The sequence below is a fragment of the Salmo trutta genome, chromosome 30 (genome assembly GCF_901001165.1).
Source record: "Salmo trutta chromosome 30, fSalTru1.1, whole genome shotgun sequence".
NCBI lineage: Eukaryota > Metazoa > Chordata > Actinopteri > Salmoniformes > Salmonidae > Salmo > Salmo trutta.
The window spans coordinates 44911620-44930513 of record NC_042986.1 but is presented as its reverse complement, the minus strand read 5'-3'; the positions used below and the strand labels follow the sequence as shown (position 1 = coordinate 44930513).

Genomic DNA, 18894 nt, shown 5'->3' with positions numbered 1-18894 from the left:
TGCTCAATGGGATTGAGATCCGGGTTCTTCGCTGGCCATGGCAGAACACTGACATTCCTGTCTTGCAGGAAATCACGCAGAGAACTAGCTGTATGGCTGGTGGCATTGTCATGCTGGAGGGTCATGTCAGGATGAGCCTGCAGGAAGGGTACCACATGAGGGAGGAGGATGTCTTCCCTGTAACACACAGCGTTGAGATTGCCTGCAATGACAACAAGCTCAGTCCGATGATGCTGTGACACACCGCCCAAGACCATGATGGACCATCCACCTCCAAATCGATCCCACTCCAGAGTACAGGTCTCGGTGTAACGCTCATTCCTTCGACAATAAATGCGAATCCGACCATCACCCCTGGTGAGACAAAACCGCGACTCGTCAGTGAAGAGCTCTTTTTGCCAGTCCTGTCTGGTCCAGCGACGATGGGTTTGTGCCAATAGGCGACGTTGTTGCCGGTGATGTCTGGTGAGGACCTGCCTTACAACAGGCCTACAAGCCCTCAGTCCAGCCTCTCTCAGCCTATTGCGGACAGTCTGAGCACTGATGGAGGGATTGTGTGTTCCTGGTGTAACTCGGGCAGTTGTTGTTGCCATCCTGTACCTGTCCCGCAGGTGTGATATTCGGATGTACTGATCCTGTGCAGGTGTTGTTACACGTGGTCTGCCACCGCGAGGACGATCAGCTGTCCGTCCTGTCTCCCTGTAACGCTGTCTTTGGCGTCTCACAGTACGGACATTGCAATTTATTGCCCTGCATCTGCAGTCCTCATGCCTCCTTGCAGCATGCCTAAGGCACGCTCACGCAGATGAGCAGAGAACCTTGGCATCTTTCTTTTGGTCTTTTAGAAAGGCCAGTAGAAAGGCCTCTTTATTGTCCTAAGTTTTCATAAATGTGACCTTAATTGCCTACCGTCTGTAAGCTGTTAGTGTCTTAACGACCGTTCCACAGGTGCATGTTCATTAATTGTTTATGGTTCATTGAACAAGCATGGGAAACAGTGTTTAAACCCTTTACAATGAAGATCTGTGAAGTTATTTGGATTTTTACGAATTATCTTTGAAAGACAGGGTCCTGAAAAAGGGACGTTTCTATTTGCTATGTGTCCACTAGAGGTCGTGTTTGAAAGCAGCTTGGAATCAAAGAAAGCACCGGAACCACGGCGAAATCAGTGGAATCTCGCATTTTGCAACACAAGTTGAAAAAGCAGGTGATCAAACAAAACTTCGGACATCATTCATGACGTCCTTCTGATAAAGTGCATCGGCACACTGCTTCGAAGTTAGCTGCTTAGCGATTTCGACTCATGCTTCGGGAATCAAACGTAACATTACTATAAGAGAGAATAAGAAGAGGACTCTCTCATCGTTGTTTGTTTTGTATAATGGCTGCAAAATGCTAAGGTCTCAATCAAACAGCCATTTTGAGTCTATTGATCTGTTCTCTTTAGTACTTGGAGTGCTAATGGTCATGTTGATAACTGTTACACTGTTTGTGTATTACCTTTGTTATGCTAACTAAGCCTGCTTAATGGCTGTGCTTGCTACCTTTGTTATGCTAAATAAGCCTGCTTAATGGCTGTGCTTGCTACCTTTGTTATGCTAACTATGCCTGCTTAATGGCTGTGCTTGCTACCTTTGTTATGCTAACTAAGCCTGCTTTATGGCTATGCTTGCTACCTTTATTAGCTTTGGTCTACTATGCCGCATGCTATTTCACCCCTATCTGGCCATTCTTTAACCACTACTATATTTATGCATAGCTTTACCAATTTATATCCTTATTGGATTTGCATATTGTCATTGATTATTGCCATTAACAGAAAATTAGTTACGGATGTCTATTGCTGTTATTGCCCGTCATTATTATTTGCACCTTTCTGTCTCCTGAATCTAGAAAGACTCTTAGACTGAACTGTATCTCTGCCTCTGCCTGCTCTGCTGCTCTGCCTGCTCTACCTGCTCTACCTGCTCTACCTGCTCTGCCTGCTCTGCCTGTTCTACCTGCTCTGCCTGCTCTACCTCTACCTGCTCTACCTGCTCTACCTGCTCTGCCTGCTCTGCCTGCTCTACCTGCTCTGCCTGCTCTACCTGCTCTGCCTGCTCTGCCTGCTCTACCTGCTCTGCCTGCTCTACCTCCTCTACCTGCTCTACCTGCTCTACCTGCTCTGCCTGCTCTACCTGCTCTACCTGCTCTGCCTGCTCTGCCTGCTATGCCTGCTCTGCCTGCTCTAGATATAAACTGAACTGTATCTCTGCCTACTCTGCCTATACCTGCTCTGCCTGCTCTGTAGCCCTTTCCTGCATAATGACCCAGTGGATGGAATGTTATTCATATTAAACATAATTTCATAATTAATAAACATCACTTTTTTTTTTAAATACCGAAAATCAAGTTTTTCTGTCAAGAGGATTTTATTGTTTTCTAACATTTCATCTCTATATCTGACAGAGTTGAGTCCATAACCATGTGTGTGAGGTGTATACTTTTGTTTCAAAGTAGATGTGTTTAAGACTACCAAGAATCACTCTGTGTGACCCTGATTCTACATTTTACATTTCTACATTTTAGTCATTTAGCAGACGCTCTTATCCAGAGCGACTTACAGTAGTGAATACATTTCTTTTTTTCCGTACTGGTCCCCCGTGGGAATCGAACCCACAACCCTGGCGTTGCAAACACCATGCTCTACCAACTGAGCCACATGGGACCATGATTCAGCCCACCGCAGTAAAATAAACCCTCGGTGTGACCCTGATTCAGCCCACCGCAGTAAAATAAACCCTCGGTGTGACCCTGATTCAGCCCACCGCAGTAAAATAAACCCTCAGTGTGACCCTGATTCAGCCCACCGCAGTAAAATAAACCCTCGGTGTGACCCTGATTCAGCCCACCGCAGTAAAATAAACCCTCGGTGTGACCCTGATTCAGCCCACCGCAGTAAAATAAACCCTCAGTGTGACCCTGATTCAGCCCACCGCAGTAAAATAAACCCTCAGTGTGACCCTGATTCAGCCCACCGCAGTAAAATAAACCCTCGGTGTGACCCTGATTCAGCCCACCGCAGTAAAATAAACCCTCAGTGTGACCCTGATTCAGCCCACCGCAGTAAAATAAACCCTCGGTGTGACCCTGATTCAGCCCACCGCAGTAAAATAAACCCTCGGTGTGACCCTGATTCAGCCCACCGCAGTAAAATAAACCCTCAGTGTGACCCTGATTCAGCCCACCGCAGTAAAATAAACCCTCGGTGTGACCCTGATTCAGCCCACCGCAGTAAAATAAACCCTCGGTGTGACCCTGATTCAGCCCACCGCAGTAAAATAAACCCTCGGTGTGACCCTGATTCAGCCCACCGCAGTAAAAGAATGGGTATCACCATAACCCTCATCTAAATCTCAATCAGTTACACAATATTCTTCAGTTACAAGACTACGACTTGTTAGGAACCAAAGTTTGTCATTGTTTCCCTCATCACCCTTACTAAGGGAGGACATGAAGGAAATGTATGTGTAGGCTATACGGCGTTGTTGCTGTTGGTTTATTCCTGTGAGCAGCCATTTTGTGGCCATGCTGTCTTGAAGAAATGTTTGGGGTGTGGTCGATGGTTCTGTCTGATATGTGTTGAGTTTGACCGTTAGTGAGTTCATTCATGTGACAATCTTCAAGATGTTCATTATGTCCAGTCAGTTTATTGGCAGCGCCCTCCAATAAGGTGACTGTCTTTAAGGAAAGTCATTTGCATTTCTAAAATATCTATTTTTTTATACTGTGCATTCAGAAATTATTCAGACCCCTTGACTTTTTCCACATTTTGTTATGTTACAGCCTTATTCTAAAATGGATTACATTGTTTTTTTCCCCTTCAATCTAAACACAATACCCCATAATGACAAAGCAAAAACAGGTTTTTAGAAATTTTAGCAAAGTTATTAAAAATAAAAAGCTGAAATATCATATTTCCATAAGTATTCAGACCCTTTACTCAGTGGTTTGTTCAGCACCTTTGGAAGCAATTACAGTCTTGAGTCTTTTTGGGTATAACGCTACAAGCTTGGCACACCTGTATTTGGGGAGTTTCTCCCATTCTTCTCTGCAGATCCTCTCAAGGACATTCAATAGACTTGTCCCGAAGCCACTCCTGTGTTGTCTTGGCTGTGTGTTTTAAGGTTGTTGTCCTGTTGGTTATTCATTACACTTTGAATGGTGTATCAATACACCCAGTCACTACAAAGATACAGGCGTCCTTCCTAACTCAGTTGCTGGAGAGAAAGGAAACCGCTCAGGGATTTCGCTATGAGTCCAATGGTGACTTTAAAAGGGTTCCCGAGTGGCTCAGCATCTCAGTGATAGAGGCGTCACTACAGACCCTGGTTCGATTCCAGGCTGTATCACAACCAGACGTGATTGGGAGTCCCATAGGGCGGCTCACAATTGGCCCAGTGTCGTCCGGGGTTTGGCCGGGCTAGGCTGTCATTGTAAAAAATATTTTGTTTTAACTGACTTGCCTAGTTAAATAAAGGTCGAATAAAATAAAAAATGTAAAACACAACAAATCTACACTGGAGTTGCTTACCAAGAAGGCAGTGCATGTTCACAAGTTACAGTTTTGACTTAAATCTGCTTGAAAATCTACGGCAAGACCTGAAAACGGTTGTCTAGCAATGATCAACAACCAGGTGTGGAAAGCTCTTAGAAACGTACCCAGAAAGACTCACATCTGTAATTGCCGCCAAAGGTGCTTCTACAAATTATTGACTCAGGGGTGTAAATACTTATGTAAATGAAATATTTCTGTATTTCATTTTCAATACATTTCCAAAAAAAAGTCTAAAAACATATTTTCACTTCGTCATTATTGGGTATTGTGTGTAGATGGGCGAGAGAAAACATTATCAGTTGAATCCATTTTAAATTCAGGCTGTAACACAAAGTAAAGGGGTATGAATGCTTTCTGAAGGCGCTGGAAGCACTACACCATCGAGGAATACTACAGAGTAAAGGGGTATGAATGCTTTCTGAAGGCGCTGGAAGCACTACACCATCGAGGAATACTACAGTGTGAAGGGGTATGAATGCTTTCTGAAGGCGCTGGAAGCACTACACCATCGAGGAATACTACAGAGTAAAGGGGTATGAATGCTTTCTGAAGGCGCTGGAAGCACTGCACCATCGAGGAATACTACAGTGTGAAGTATAGGATTCTACAGTATACCACAGTTAACCTCAGAATTCTACATATAGTACTATAGTAAACTGAAGTATGTTGTTGTGTGGGATGGTCCAATCACAAATTGCCCGACATGCACTACATAACTGTGTAGATCTGATTTGACAGCTGTTAGTGATAGAGTTAGTGATTGGCCAATTGGAAGTTCCCGGCATATTGCTTGCTACCCGCTACGGTTATTCCTCTACCCTCTCAGATCTCTAACAAACAAGTACAGTGTTTACCCAAACATACACACCCATCCTCACGTACCTTGACAGAGTAGGCCAGTGATATGGTGACAGCGAGCGGCAGCCCCTCAGGTACAGCCACCACCAACACAGTCACTCCAATGATGAAGAACTTGACAAAGTACTGGACATAGACTGGAGTACACTCTGCTAGCCACACACGACCTGGAAACATCAACTTATTAAATATGACGTTATTATTACTATGTACAGTGCATTCTGAAAGTATTCAGACCCCTTGACCTTTTTTCCACATTTTGTTAAATTACAGCCTTATTCTAAAATTCATTAAATATTTGTTTCACATCAATCTACACACAATAACCCATTAATGAGAAAGTGAAAACAGGTTTTTGACATTTTTGCAAAATCATTAACAATAAAAGAAGAAAGGAGGTGACCAAGAACCCGATGGTCACTCTGACAGAGCTCCAGAGATCCTCTGTGGAGATGGGAGAACCTTCCAGAAGGACAACCATCTCTGCAGCACTCCACCAATCAGGCCTTTATGGTAGAGTGGCCAGATGGAAGCCACCCCTCAGTAAAAGGCATATGACAGCCTGCTTGGTGTTTGCCAGAAAGTACCTAAAGGACTCTCAGACCATGAGAAACAAGATTCTCTGGTCTGATGAAACCAAGATTGAACTCATTGGCCTGAATGCCAAACGTCACGTCTGGAGGAAACCTGGCACCATCCCTATGGTGAAGCATGGTGGTGGCAGCATCATGCTGTGGGGATGTTTTTCAGCGGCAGGGAGACTAGTCAGGATTGAGGGAAAGATGAACAGAGCAAAGTACAGAGAGATCCCTGATGAAAACCTGCTCCAGAGCGCTCAGGACCTCAGGCTGGAGAGAAGGTTCACCTTCCAACAGGACAACAACAACAGCACACAGCCAAGACAACGCAGGAGTGGCTTCGGGACAAGTCTCTGAATGTCCTTGAGTGGCCCAGCCAGATCCCAGACTTGAACCCGATCGAACATCTCTGGAGACACTTGAAAATAGCTGTGTAGTGACGCTCTCCACCTAACCTGAAAGAGCTTGAGAGGATCTGCAGAAAATAATGGGAGAACCTCCTCAAATACAGGTGTGGCAACCTTGTAGCGTCATACCCAAGAAGACTCGAGGCTGTAATCACTGCCAAAGGTGCATCAACAAAGTACTGAGTAAAGGTTCTGAATAGTTATGTAAATGCTATTATTTCAGTTTTTTATTTTTAATAAATTTACAAACATTTCTAAAAACCTATGTTGCTTTGTCGTTATTGGGTATTGTGTGTAAATTGAGGGGGAAAAAAATATTAATACATTTTAAAATAAGGCTGTAACGTAACGAAATGTGGAAAAAGTAAAGGGGTCTGAATACTTTCTGAGTGCACTGCATACAGAGTGAATCTGCTAGACAAGATTATATATATATATATGTATATACACAGGAATACACTGCTAGCCACAAACGACCTGGAAACAACAACAAAATATTAAATATTATATTAATTTATATGAATATTATTATGTATACAGGAGTACACTCTGCTAGCCACACACAACCTGTAAACAACAACAACAACAAATATTAAATATTATATTAATCTATATTAATATTATTAGATATAAAGGAGTACACTCTGCTAGACACACACAACCTGTAAACAACAACAACATAATAAATATAGTATTTATTAATTAAATTATTGACACCCTTGATAAAGATAGGCTATAATGCCTGTATAAAAGACATCTTGAAAATATTGAGTTAAATTGTATGCAAAAAAAATTAGGAAATTATTTTATTTAATACTACTACAATACAATACAATACTACTGCTCAGAGAAAGCTATTCTGTTAAACAAGTAGTATTATTTTTCTCAAAAAGGTAGCAGTCAAAATGAATGACACCCTTAAAGATTCTTATAAATGAAGGAGTCATAGTTTAGTATTTGGTCCGATATTTCTAGCACGCAATCACTACATTAAGCTTGTGACTCAAAAAAAAACTTGTTGGATGCATTTGCAGGTAGTTTTGGTTGTGTTTCAGATTATTTTGTGCCCAAAATAAATTAATTGTAAATAATATATTGTGTGATTTTGGAGTCACTTTTAGATTTTTTCTTCTAGTTAGGGGTGGCGCGAAAGAGATGTGCTTTGATGAATAAAAATAAAATAAAATAAACATGTCGAGGTTTAGCCCCTCACTGGCCAATCAGAACATGCTCCATAGCTAATTATGTGGTTGTTTTAAATTGTGTATTTACAATGTTTTATTTATTGCATTGTCATCAACTCCAATTTGAATGTTAGCTTATTATAGCCTAGTTCGTAAAATAGCCTGACACATATTTGCTAAATATTTTGAAAATGTTTGCAGTCCACATTATTCTAATTGCATTGCTTCAATATGGAAATACATTGTTAAACATAGGCCAGAGCATTCGCTAAGTATTCAGACCCCTTGACTTTTTCCACATTTTGTTACATTACAGCCTTATTCTAAAATGGATTAAATGAAAAAACTTCCTCATCAGTCTACACACAATACTACATATTGGCAAAGCGAAAACAGGTTCATAAAATGTTTTGCAAATGTATTAAAAATAAAAACAGAAATATCTTATTTAAAAAGTATTCTAACCCATTGCTATGAGACTCGAAATTGAGCTCAGGTGCATCCTGTTTCCTTTGCTCATCCTTGAGGTGTTCATACTTGACTGGACATGATTTGGAAAGGCACACACCTGTCTATATAAGGTCCTATAGTTAACAGTGCATGTCAGAGCAAAAACCAAAGCCATGAGGTCGAAGGAATTGTCTGTAGAGCTCTGAGACAGGATTGTGTAGAGGCACAGATCTGGGGAAGGTTACCAAAAATATTCTGCAGCATTAAAGGTCCCCAAGAACACAGTAGCCTCCATCATTCTTAAATGGAAGAAGTTTGCAACCACCAAGATTCTTCCTAGAGCTGGCCACCCGGCCAAACTGAGCAATCGGGGGAGAAGGTCCTTGGTCAGGGAGGTGACCAAGAACACAATAGTCACTCTGACAGAGCTCCAGACTTTCTCTGTGGAGATGGAAGAACCTTCCAGAAGGACAACCATCTCTACAGCACTCCACCAATCAGGTCTTTAAGGTAGAGTGGCCAGATGTAAGCCACTCCTCGGAAAAAAGCACATGAACGCCTGCTTGGAGTTTGCCAAAAGGCACTTAAAGGACTCTATGACCATGAGAAACAATATTCTCTGGTCTGATGAAACCAATATTGAACTCTGCCCTGAATGCCAAACATCATGTCTGGAGGAAACCTGGAACCATCCCTACGGTGAAGCATGGTGGTGGCAGCATCATGCTGTGGGGATGTGTTTCAGTGGCAGAGACTGAGAGACTAGTCAGGATCGAGGGAAAGGTGAACGGAGCAAAATACGGAGAGATCCTTGATGAAAACCTGCTCCAGAGCACTCAGGACCTCAGACTGGGGGCGAAGGTTCACCTTCCTGGAAGCCAGAGGAGTGTGCGGAGGAGTGGGGGTGACATGAAAGAACTTGGGAAGGTTGAACATCAGGCGGGCTACGGAATTCTGGATAATCTGCAGAGGTTTGATGGCACAAGCGGGGTGCCCAGCCAACAGCGAGTTGCAGGAGTCCAGACAGGACTGGTTCCTGTGTGAGGTAGGGACGTACTCTACGGATGTTCCGCTTCCTGTGTGAGGTAGGGACGTACTCTACGGATGTTCCGCTTCCTGTGTGAGGTAGGGTCGTACCCTACGGATGTTCCTCTTCCTGTGTGAGGTAGGGTCGTACTCTACGGATGTTCCGCTTCCTGTGTGAGGTAGGGTCGTACTCTACGGATGTTCTGCTTCCTGTGTGAGGTAGGGTCGTACCCTACGGATGTTCCACTTCCTGTGTGAGGTAGGGACGTACCCTACGGATGTTCCGCTTCCTGTGTGAGGTAGGGACGTACTCTACGGATGTTCCTCTTCCTGTGTGAGGTAGGGACGTACTCTACGGATGTTCCTCTTCCTGTGTGAGGTAGGGACGTACTCTACGGATGTTGTAGAGCATGAACCTGCAGGAGCGAGTCACTGGATTGATGTTTGCAGAGAACGACAGGGTGTTATCCAGGGTCACGTTATCCAGGTTCTTTGCACTCTGTGGGAGGGGGACAACGTGGAGCTGTCAACCGTGATGGAAAGGTCTTTGAGAGGGCCGGCCTACTCTGGGAGGAAGACTAACTCCGTCGTGTTGACCTTGAAGTGGTGGGCCGACATCCAAGCTGAGACTTCTGCCAGACCACCTGGGTGTCAGAATGGGGGAAGGAGAAAAGTAGTTGAGTGTCATCCAAATAGCAATGATAGAAGAGACCATGTGATGGTCTCCATATGATGGAGCCAAGTGACTTGGTGTATAGAGAGAAGAAGAGAGGGACTAGAACCAAGCCCTGGGGGACACCAGTTGTGAGAGTACATGGTGCAGACAGAGATTAGAGCGGCCTGCCAGGTAGGATGCATTTCTAATATGCGATTATAATGACGACAGAACTACGTGAGTTTGTATTTTGAATTTCCTGGTCGCACATTTCGATTTGTGGTTGCAACTACGATTCGTGTGTAATTTTATTTTTCAAGCTTGTATCATGAGGTGTGAAAGATTTAACAATGGGTATAAAACTTGTAATTTGACATTTGAATGCATTCAATAGGCTTTGCAAGCATAATATATTTTCAGAAATATTACAAATCCATTTACATGTATGAATGTTCTGATGTTAATCAAAAATACACTTGCAGATTTTGAAGCTGCAAGCGCTTGGGAGTTCTGTCACTGTCGTCACGTTACCAAGAGATTCTAAAAAAAAAAAATTTGTAGAAAGTTTAGTAAGTTTGTAGAAAAAGATTAGCAAGTAAAAAATGTATTTGACCTGGGGGCAGGAGCTTTTACTCCTGACCAATCAGTTCCATCTGTCAAAAACACATTCGCCTAAACATTGGCTGGATTGTTCCATCAATCAAATCTCAGGAAGTAGCTACCCACATGGGCAATAGAGGATGAGGAAAATAAAACAATCTACTTGAACGTAAGCGTCTCGTTTATCTGTGTAAACAGATTTGTTTTTGTGAAGTCATGACTGTAGTTTTCTTATCATGTGAAATATAATTGTACTTTTCGGAGGAACTCCAGACCAGCCATTGCATTGACAGCAGCTATTGGGCTCCTGAGTGGCACAGCGGTCTAAGACCCTACATCTCAGTACAAGAGGCATCACTGCAGTACCTGGTTTGAATCCAGGCTGCATCACATCCGGCTGTGATTGGGAGTCCCGTAGGGTGGTCCACAATTGGCCGGGGTAGGCCGTCATTGTAAATAAGAATTTGCTCTTAACTGACTTGCCTAGTAAAATAAAGGTAAATATTAAATTAGCTAGCTGGCCTCTGACATTCATACAAGCTTTACTATCAACTGGTTAGCTTTATCAATCAGCTTTAGATGCGAGGCGAAAACAAACATATTTGCTAGTTAACCATCTTATTGAAACCATCTGCTACTTCCTGCACCACCCGGGGCCAGCATCCCGGAGTCGCCTCTTCACTGTTGACGTTGAGACTGGTGTTTTGCGGGTACTATTTAATGAAGGTGCCAGTTGAGGACTTGTGAGGCATCTCTTTCTCAAACTAGACACTCTAATGTACTTGTCCTCTTGCTCAGTTGTGCACCGGGGCTTCCCACTCCTCTTTCTATTCCGGTTAGAGCCAGTTTGTGCTGTTCTGTGAAGGGAGTAGTACACAGCGTTGTACAAGATCTTCAGTTTCTTGGAAATTTCTTGCATGGAATAGCCTTCATTTCTCAGAACAAGAATAGACTGATAAGTTTCAGAAGAAAGTCCTTTGTTTCTGGCCATTTTGAGACTGTAATCGAACCCACAAATGCTGATGCTCCAGATACTCAACTAGTCTAAAGAAGGCCAGTTTTATTCCTTCTTTAATCAGGACAACAGTTTTCAGCTGTGCTAACATAATTGCTAAAGAGTTTTCTAATGATCAATTAGCCTTTTAAAATGATAAACTTGGATTAGCTAACAGAACGTGCCATTGGAACATAGGAGTGATGGTTGCTGATAGTGGGCCTCTGTACGTGTATGTAGATATTCCCCAAAAAAATCATCCGTTTCCAGCTACAGTCATTTACAACATTAACAATGTCTACACTGTATTTCTGATCAATTTGATGTTATTTTAATGGACAAAAAAATTGCCTTTCTTTAAAAAACAAGGACATTTCTAAGTGACCCCAAGCTTTTGATAGGTAGTGTATTTGTTACTGACTTTTGAACACTTGTCAAACTACTTCCTTCCACTTCCTGTTTATTGATTTAATTGTTGACTGAAAGAAGTTGGAAAGAAAAATGGACCTTCTAATTTCAAAGCAAATAGGCTATTGGTTGGTATCATTTGACTGATGTGCACATTTTTATTTAACTAGGAAAGTCAGTTACAAATTCTTACTTACAATGACGGCCTACCCCGGCCAAACCCAGACGATGCTGGGCCAATTGTGCGCTGCTCTATGGGACTCCCAACCACGGCCGGTTGTGATACAGCCTGGAATCAAACCAGGGTCGGTAGTGACGCCTCTAGCACTGAGATGCAATGCCTTAGACCGCTGCGCCACTCGGGAGTCCTCATTTACATGAGTGTTTAATTAGCCTACTTAGCCAAGTTACCGGCTAAGCTTATTGTTATTCATGTTTTTGTTGTCATTGCATTTCAGGTGGAGAGGGAGTCAGATCACTAGAAAGCGACATGCTAGCAGACCACCACAGGACCCTAGAGGTGTTACAGTCAATGCTTATGAACTGGATATTGGAAGTCAATTTATGTTCAGCAACATGTACAGTAAATACTAACACGTCTTTGGTGATGAAAGGGACGTCATCTATTTATTGTCATCTCTCCATCAGGCCACTGCTGTGACAAGGGCCTGGATGGTGACACATCTTCAAGCAGCCTGCCTGAATACTGGGGATTTCAGTGGTACCGTCCCTTTGTTTACAGCAAGAGTCTCCTGATCATTTTACATGTACTGTATGTAACCACTCAAATTCATAGAAAACTGCTACAAACATAAGGACTGACTTATAGTATATTCCCTTGTCTCTAGCTGCGTTGAGACAGGCAGCCCAATTCTGATATTCTTTCCACTAATTGGTATTTTGACCAATCACATCAGATCTTTTTCAGTACTGATCTGATTGGTCAAATTAGTGGAAAAAATATCAGACTTGGGCTGCCTGTCTTGTCTGGGATATCGAGTATATTTTAGTTGGCACACGTCTGATATACATTAATAAAAATGTATTGACCCTGGACACGAGACTTAATTTTGAGACCTTTTTTTGAATCATAAGCTCACACAGCGTTGTCTGCCTGTGCTCAGATGTTTAAGTTATCATAGTAGTTCGTAAAAAAACGGAAAGACCAACAGGCAATGAAAAAGTTGTGTTTTGTAACCTATATAAAAACATGAGTAGTATATACAAAACTTTATTGCATTTGGTGGTCATCCCCCACTTGTGACCATTTACAGCCTTGATAGTTGCATCCTTCCTCAGGGAACTGTCTGCTGATAGCTGACGACGGGGTGGCAGGTTTGTTGATGTGCTGCTCTAGAGTTCTATAGCCCAGCAGACTCACCTGGGGGTAAAGGGGGGGGGTGGTGGACATGTTAGTTTTTATAAAAGTCTGGGAGTGCGTCAAGTATATTACAACCAGCGGAGCTTACTTCTCTGTGCTGTGGAGAGATCGCAGGTAGGTGGTCAGAAGGCTGTGGAGAGATCGCAGGTAGGTGGTCAGAAGGCTGTGGAGAGATCGCAGGTAGGTGGTCAGAAGGCTGTGGAGAGATCGCAGGTAGGTGGTCAGAAGGCCGTGGAGAGATCGCAGGTAGGTGGTCAGAAGGCCGTGGAGAGATCGCAGGTAGGTGGTCAGAAGGCCGTGGAGAGATCGCAGGTAGGTGGTCAGAAGGCCGTGGAGAGATCGCAGGTAGGTGGTCAGAAGGCCGTGGAGAGATCGCAGGTAGGTGGTCAGAAGGCCGTGGAGAGATCGCAGGTAGGTGGTCAGAAGGCCGTGGAGAGATCGCAGGTAGGTGGTCAGAAGGCCGTGGAGAGATCGCAGGTAGGTGGTCAGAAGGCCGTGGAGAGATCGCAGGTAGGTGGTCAGAAGGCCGTGGAGAGATCGCAGGTAGGTGATCAGAAGGATCTGGAGAGATCGCAGGTAGGTGGTCAGAAGGCTGTGGAGAGATCGCAGGTAGGTGGTCAGAAGGCCGTGGAGAGATCGCAGGTAGGTGGTCAGAAGGCTGTGGAGAGATCGCAGGTAGGTGGTCAGAAGGCTGTGGAGAGATCGCAGGTAGGTGGTCAGAAGGCTGTGGAGAGATCGCAGGTAGGTGGTCAGAAGGCTGTGGAGAGATCGCAGGTAGGTGGTCAGAAGGCTGTGGAGAGATCGCAGGTAGGTGGTCAGAAGGCTGTGGAGAGATCGCAGGTAGGTGGTCAGAAGGCCGTGGAGAGATCGCAGGTAGGTGGTCAGAAGGCCGTGGAGAGATCGCAGGTAGGTGGTCAGAAGGCCGTGGAGAGATCGCAGGTAGGTGGTCAGAAGGCCGTGGAGAGATCGCAGGTAGGTGGTCAGAAGGCCGTGGAGAGATCGCAGGTAGGTGGTCAGAAGGCCGTGGAGAGATCGCAGGTAGGTGATCAGAAGGATCTGGAGAGATCGCAGGTAGGTGATCAGAAGGATCTGGAGAGATCGCAGGTAGGTGGTCAGAAAGCTGAATATTCTGCCTCTGTAGCACCTGTAAAGAGATGGATAGAGGTACTGAATGCTAAGTCATAAGTCATGCATATTTTATTACATACAATGAGATCCAAGTATTAGGACAGTGAATTTGTTGTTTTGGCTTCATACTCCAGCACTTTGGATTTGAAAATATACAATGACTGAGGTTAAAGTGCAGACTGTCAGCATTAATATGAGGGTATGTTCGTCCATATTGGGTGAACCGTTTAGAAATTACAGCACTTTTTGTACATAGTCTCTCCCCCCCATTTTAGAGGACCAAAATTATTGGGAAAATTCACTTGTGTATTAGAAAGTTAAGTATTTGGTCCCATATTCATAGCATGCAATAACTACATCAAGCTTGGGACTCTACACAATTTGTTGGATGCATTTTCTGTTTGTTTTGGTGGCGTTTCAGATTATTTTGTGCCCAATAGAAGTAAATGGTAAATAATGTATTGTGTCATTTTGGAGTCACTTTTTTTGTAAATAAGAATATGTTTCTAAACACTTCTACATTAATGTGGATGATACGATAATGGATAATCCTGACTGAATTGTGAAAAATGATGAGTGCAAAGGTTACAGACGCACAAATATCACCCCCAACCTCTGTTATTGTAATGGTGAGAGGTTAGCATGTCTTGGGGGTATGATATAAAATGCTGACCTCCCCTGTTATTGTAATGGTGAGAGGTTAGCATGTCTTGGGGGTATGATATAAAATGCTAACCTCCCCTGTTATTGTAATGGTGAGAGGTTAGCATGTTTTGGAGGTATGATATTTGTGCGTCTGTAACTTTCCCATTCATCATTATTCACGATAATTCATGCTAGCATCCCAATTAATGTATTAGTGTTTAGAAGCATTCTATTGTTATTTACAAAAAAAAGTGCCTCCAAAAGTACAATACATTATTTACCATTCAAATAAATTCTAAATTGAACAAAAAGAACTTGCCACAGTTTATTCCCCTGGGACAGAAATCACCCACGTCTGCGTTAATGAATGAGCTTTCCAAGTTACGCTACAATTCTGAATGATAGAAATAAGATCCACACATTATTCTCCATCTAACCTTGTGAATAATCTCCAAGATGTTTTACCTGGTGTCTGTCTGGGTGTTAAGGATGTGCTTCAACCTGAGTAAAAGAGGAGAGGGGGAAGAAATTCATCTCACTGCTCAAATTTCAGTGCTGGTTCAAGTTGCTGGGAACCACAACTACATTAAATGTGCCATACTTTATTATTATTTTTTTACATATTCATAAACTTGATCAAGTTGTCACCATTTACTTTTAACTAGCTAATCTATTTGCTGTGAAATTGAGAATGTAACTTTTTCAGTCCCCAACTAATCAATAAACTGGTAGTGGAATGAAGTAGTTTGACAAAAAGTGTTCAAAAGTCACCAACAAGTCTTTAAAATATAGAGAGAGCAAATATATCCTTTTTATTTTCTAGAAACTTAGGTAACATTAGCTACAATGCAGTGATGATGGTGGGAGGTAACTAGCTAGCTTTCCCCCAGCAGGTTCAATCTAGCTCACCATCTATCTAGCTAACGGCATTTAGCAGCTTTATCAATCCGATGGTTATTAACTAACAATTATATTTGTTTTCCTCTTGCATCTGAAGCAGTCTGATAAAGCTATGATGAATGGCAGAGGCCAGATAGCTAACGCAATAGTTAGGAGTTCGTATGAAATGTACATTTATATTTCACATGATAAGCGAACTACTGTCATGCCTTTCCACACACACCAAAAAAAAAAAAAAAAAAAAAAAACGATATATACGGATAAAAGAGACTTTTACCTTGAAGTAGATTGTTGGGGTTTTATTTTCCTCATGTGGGTATCTACTTCCTGAGATTTAATTGATGGAACAATCCAGCCAATGGTTAGATGTCTGTGGTTTGGACAGAGGAAACTGATTGGTCAGGTAGTAAAAGGTCCTGCCCCCAGAGCTGCTCAGATAAAAAAAAAATGTTACTTGCGAATCTCGTCTACAAATTTACAAAACTTTCTTCAAGTTTACGAATCTCTTGTTAACGTGACGACAGTGACAGAATGCATGTAGATTCAATATCAGTAAGTGTCAGTAATTTTTTGATTTTTTGACAGCAAAATATTCATACTTGTAAATTGATTTATAATAATTCTGAAAATAGATTATGCTTGCAAATCTTAATGTATTCAAATGTCAAATTACAAGTTGTTAAATCTTTCACTCATCAGGATACAAGTGTGCAAAATTAAATTGCACATTTACGAATCGTAGTTGCAACCAAGAATCTCAATGTGTGACAACGAAATTCAAAATAAAAACTCATATTAGTTCTGTTATCATTATAATCCCATATTCCAAGAGTGTGCAGAGTCTGAGACGCCCAACCCTGAGATGGCGGAGAGGAGGATCTGATGGTTCACAGTGTTGAAGGCAGCGGAAAGATCTAGGAGTATGAGAACAGAGGAAAGAAAGTCAGTTTTGGCAGTGAGCAGAGCCTCCGTGACACAAAGGAGAGCAGTCTCGGGTTGAGTGACCTGTCTTGAAACCTGACTGGTTAGGGTCCAGAAGATAATTCTGAGAGAGATGGCAAGAAAGTTTGTCAGAGAGAGCACACTCAAGTGTTTTGAAAAGAAAAAAAAAGGATACCGGTCTGTAGTTTTTGACATCTGAGGGATTGAGAGTTGGTTTCTTGAGGAGGGGTGACTCTGGACATTTTAAAGTCAGAGGGGACTCAGTCAGGGGTCAGTGATGAGGGAAGTGAGGAATGGGAGAAGGTCTCCAGAGATGGTCTGGAGAAGGGATGAGGGAAGTGAGGAATGGGAGAAGGTCTCCAGAGATGGTCTGGAGAAGGGAGGATGGGATGAGGTCGAGCGGGCAGGTTGTCGGGCGGCCAGACCTCACTAGTTACAGAATTTAATCTGGAGAGAAAGGGGAGAACGTGGTCAAGGCGTAGGGTAGTTCTGTGTGAATGGGACCAGTGGACGCAATAGGCGGAGTGAATGAGGAGCGGCTGGAAAATGTCTTGGATGATAAGTCCTCCGAAAGTTTAGTTTCCTCCATTTTCCTTTGCTGCCCGCAACCCTGTTCTGTCAGCTCGCAAGGAGTCACTCAGCCACAGAGCAGGAGGGGAAGGACAAGCCGGCCGGCAGGAATGGAAACAATGCAAGTCATAGGATGCAGAAAGGGACGAGAGTAGGGTCGAAGATACAGAATCAGGAGACAGGAGGGAGAAGAATTTAGTAGAAGGGACAAATGATATGATAGGATAGAGGAAGAGAGAGACAGGAAAGGAAACAAAGTAGTGAACAGAGTCCTGGAGGGGTGGAGGGGGGTTACAGGGAGATTAGTAGGAGAACAGAGACCTGGAGGGGGGTTACAGTGAGATTAGTAGGAGAACAGAGACCTGGAGGGGGGTTACAGTGAGATTAGTAGGAGAACAGCCTCTAGTAGAGAGGAAGACAAGCGAATTTCCTGCCTTGTGAGTGGGAGGGGACTGGGAAAAGGTCAAAAGAGGCAAGGATGGGAAAGAAAGAGGTGGAAACAAATGAAAAGACGGCAGGTTGAAGCTGCCCAGTACAATGAGCCATCATCAGGAACTGAGTTTATCATGGTGTCAAGCACTAACCCTACAATAGGCATCTCGCAACAAACATGTTTGATTATTGGCTTCACCATGGACATATTTCACTACACACATTGCATTTGCATTTTTTAAAATATACTGCATGTTCAAACTATTTTTTTATTTCTAAATGTAACCATTATTTTACAAGGACGGCTTACCCCGGCCAAACTACTAGTTACCTGTCCAAAATTTGTCATCAGTAACGTAACGTTTGGATTACCCCAAACTCAGTAACGTAATCTGATTACATTCAGTTACTTTTAGATTACTTTCCCCTTGAGGCATTAGAAGAAAACAAACATGTATGTTACCAATTGAACAACATCTATTGCAGGATAAATCAATGTTAAAAAGTTTACATAGCTGGCAATCGCTTTCCACTACATATAATAATACGATTAAATGATATCTTTACATTAAAAACCAAAGTCTATCAGAATTCCAGTCATTCCAATACATGTTATACCCCTTGATCTTCAAGAATAGGACTTGGAAATATGGAAGTATAGATTAGCCAAATTGTTTTACCTGAGCATGACCCCAAAAACGAAGGACTTATTAGCCAGCACCTACTTTGTTGTTTATGATTTTGTTGTCATGGAGGACTGATTGGGCTCATTGATTCGAGTTGAAAAATAAATGCTGCGCTCATGGAATGGCATGCTTTGAGCTCTACTGAAATGTGCATGTGAAAAATGAATGCCATATGCTGCATTTGAAATCAAATCAAACTTTATTGTTCACATGCCCCAAATACAACAAGTGTAAACCTTACCGTGAAATGGTAACTTACAAGCCCTTAACCAACAGTGCAGTTCAAGAAGAGTTACGAAAATATTTACCAAATAAGCTAAAGTACAAAATAATAAAAAGCAACATAATAACATAACAGTAACGAGGCTTTATACAGGGGGTACCGGTACCGAGTCATTTTCTATAGGCCTATTGTTTACCTTTTTGTTGGTGACACTTTGATAACATGCAGCT

At 42.7% G+C, this 18894-nt stretch overlaps 1 protein-coding gene across 1 annotated transcript in view; it reads right to left on the bottom strand.

Annotated features, from left to right (window-relative positions):
* LOC115168795 (plasma membrane calcium-transporting ATPase 3) overlaps window positions 1-18894 on the bottom strand; it is a 154777-nt gene that overhangs the window by 59764 nt on the left and 76119 nt on the right. The window contains exon 11 of the mRNA XM_029724351.1: window positions 5480-5622. Coding sequence (XP_029580211.1) covers window positions 5480-5622 — 143 coding nt within the window. The remainder of the gene's footprint in view (window positions 1-5479; window positions 5623-18894) is intronic.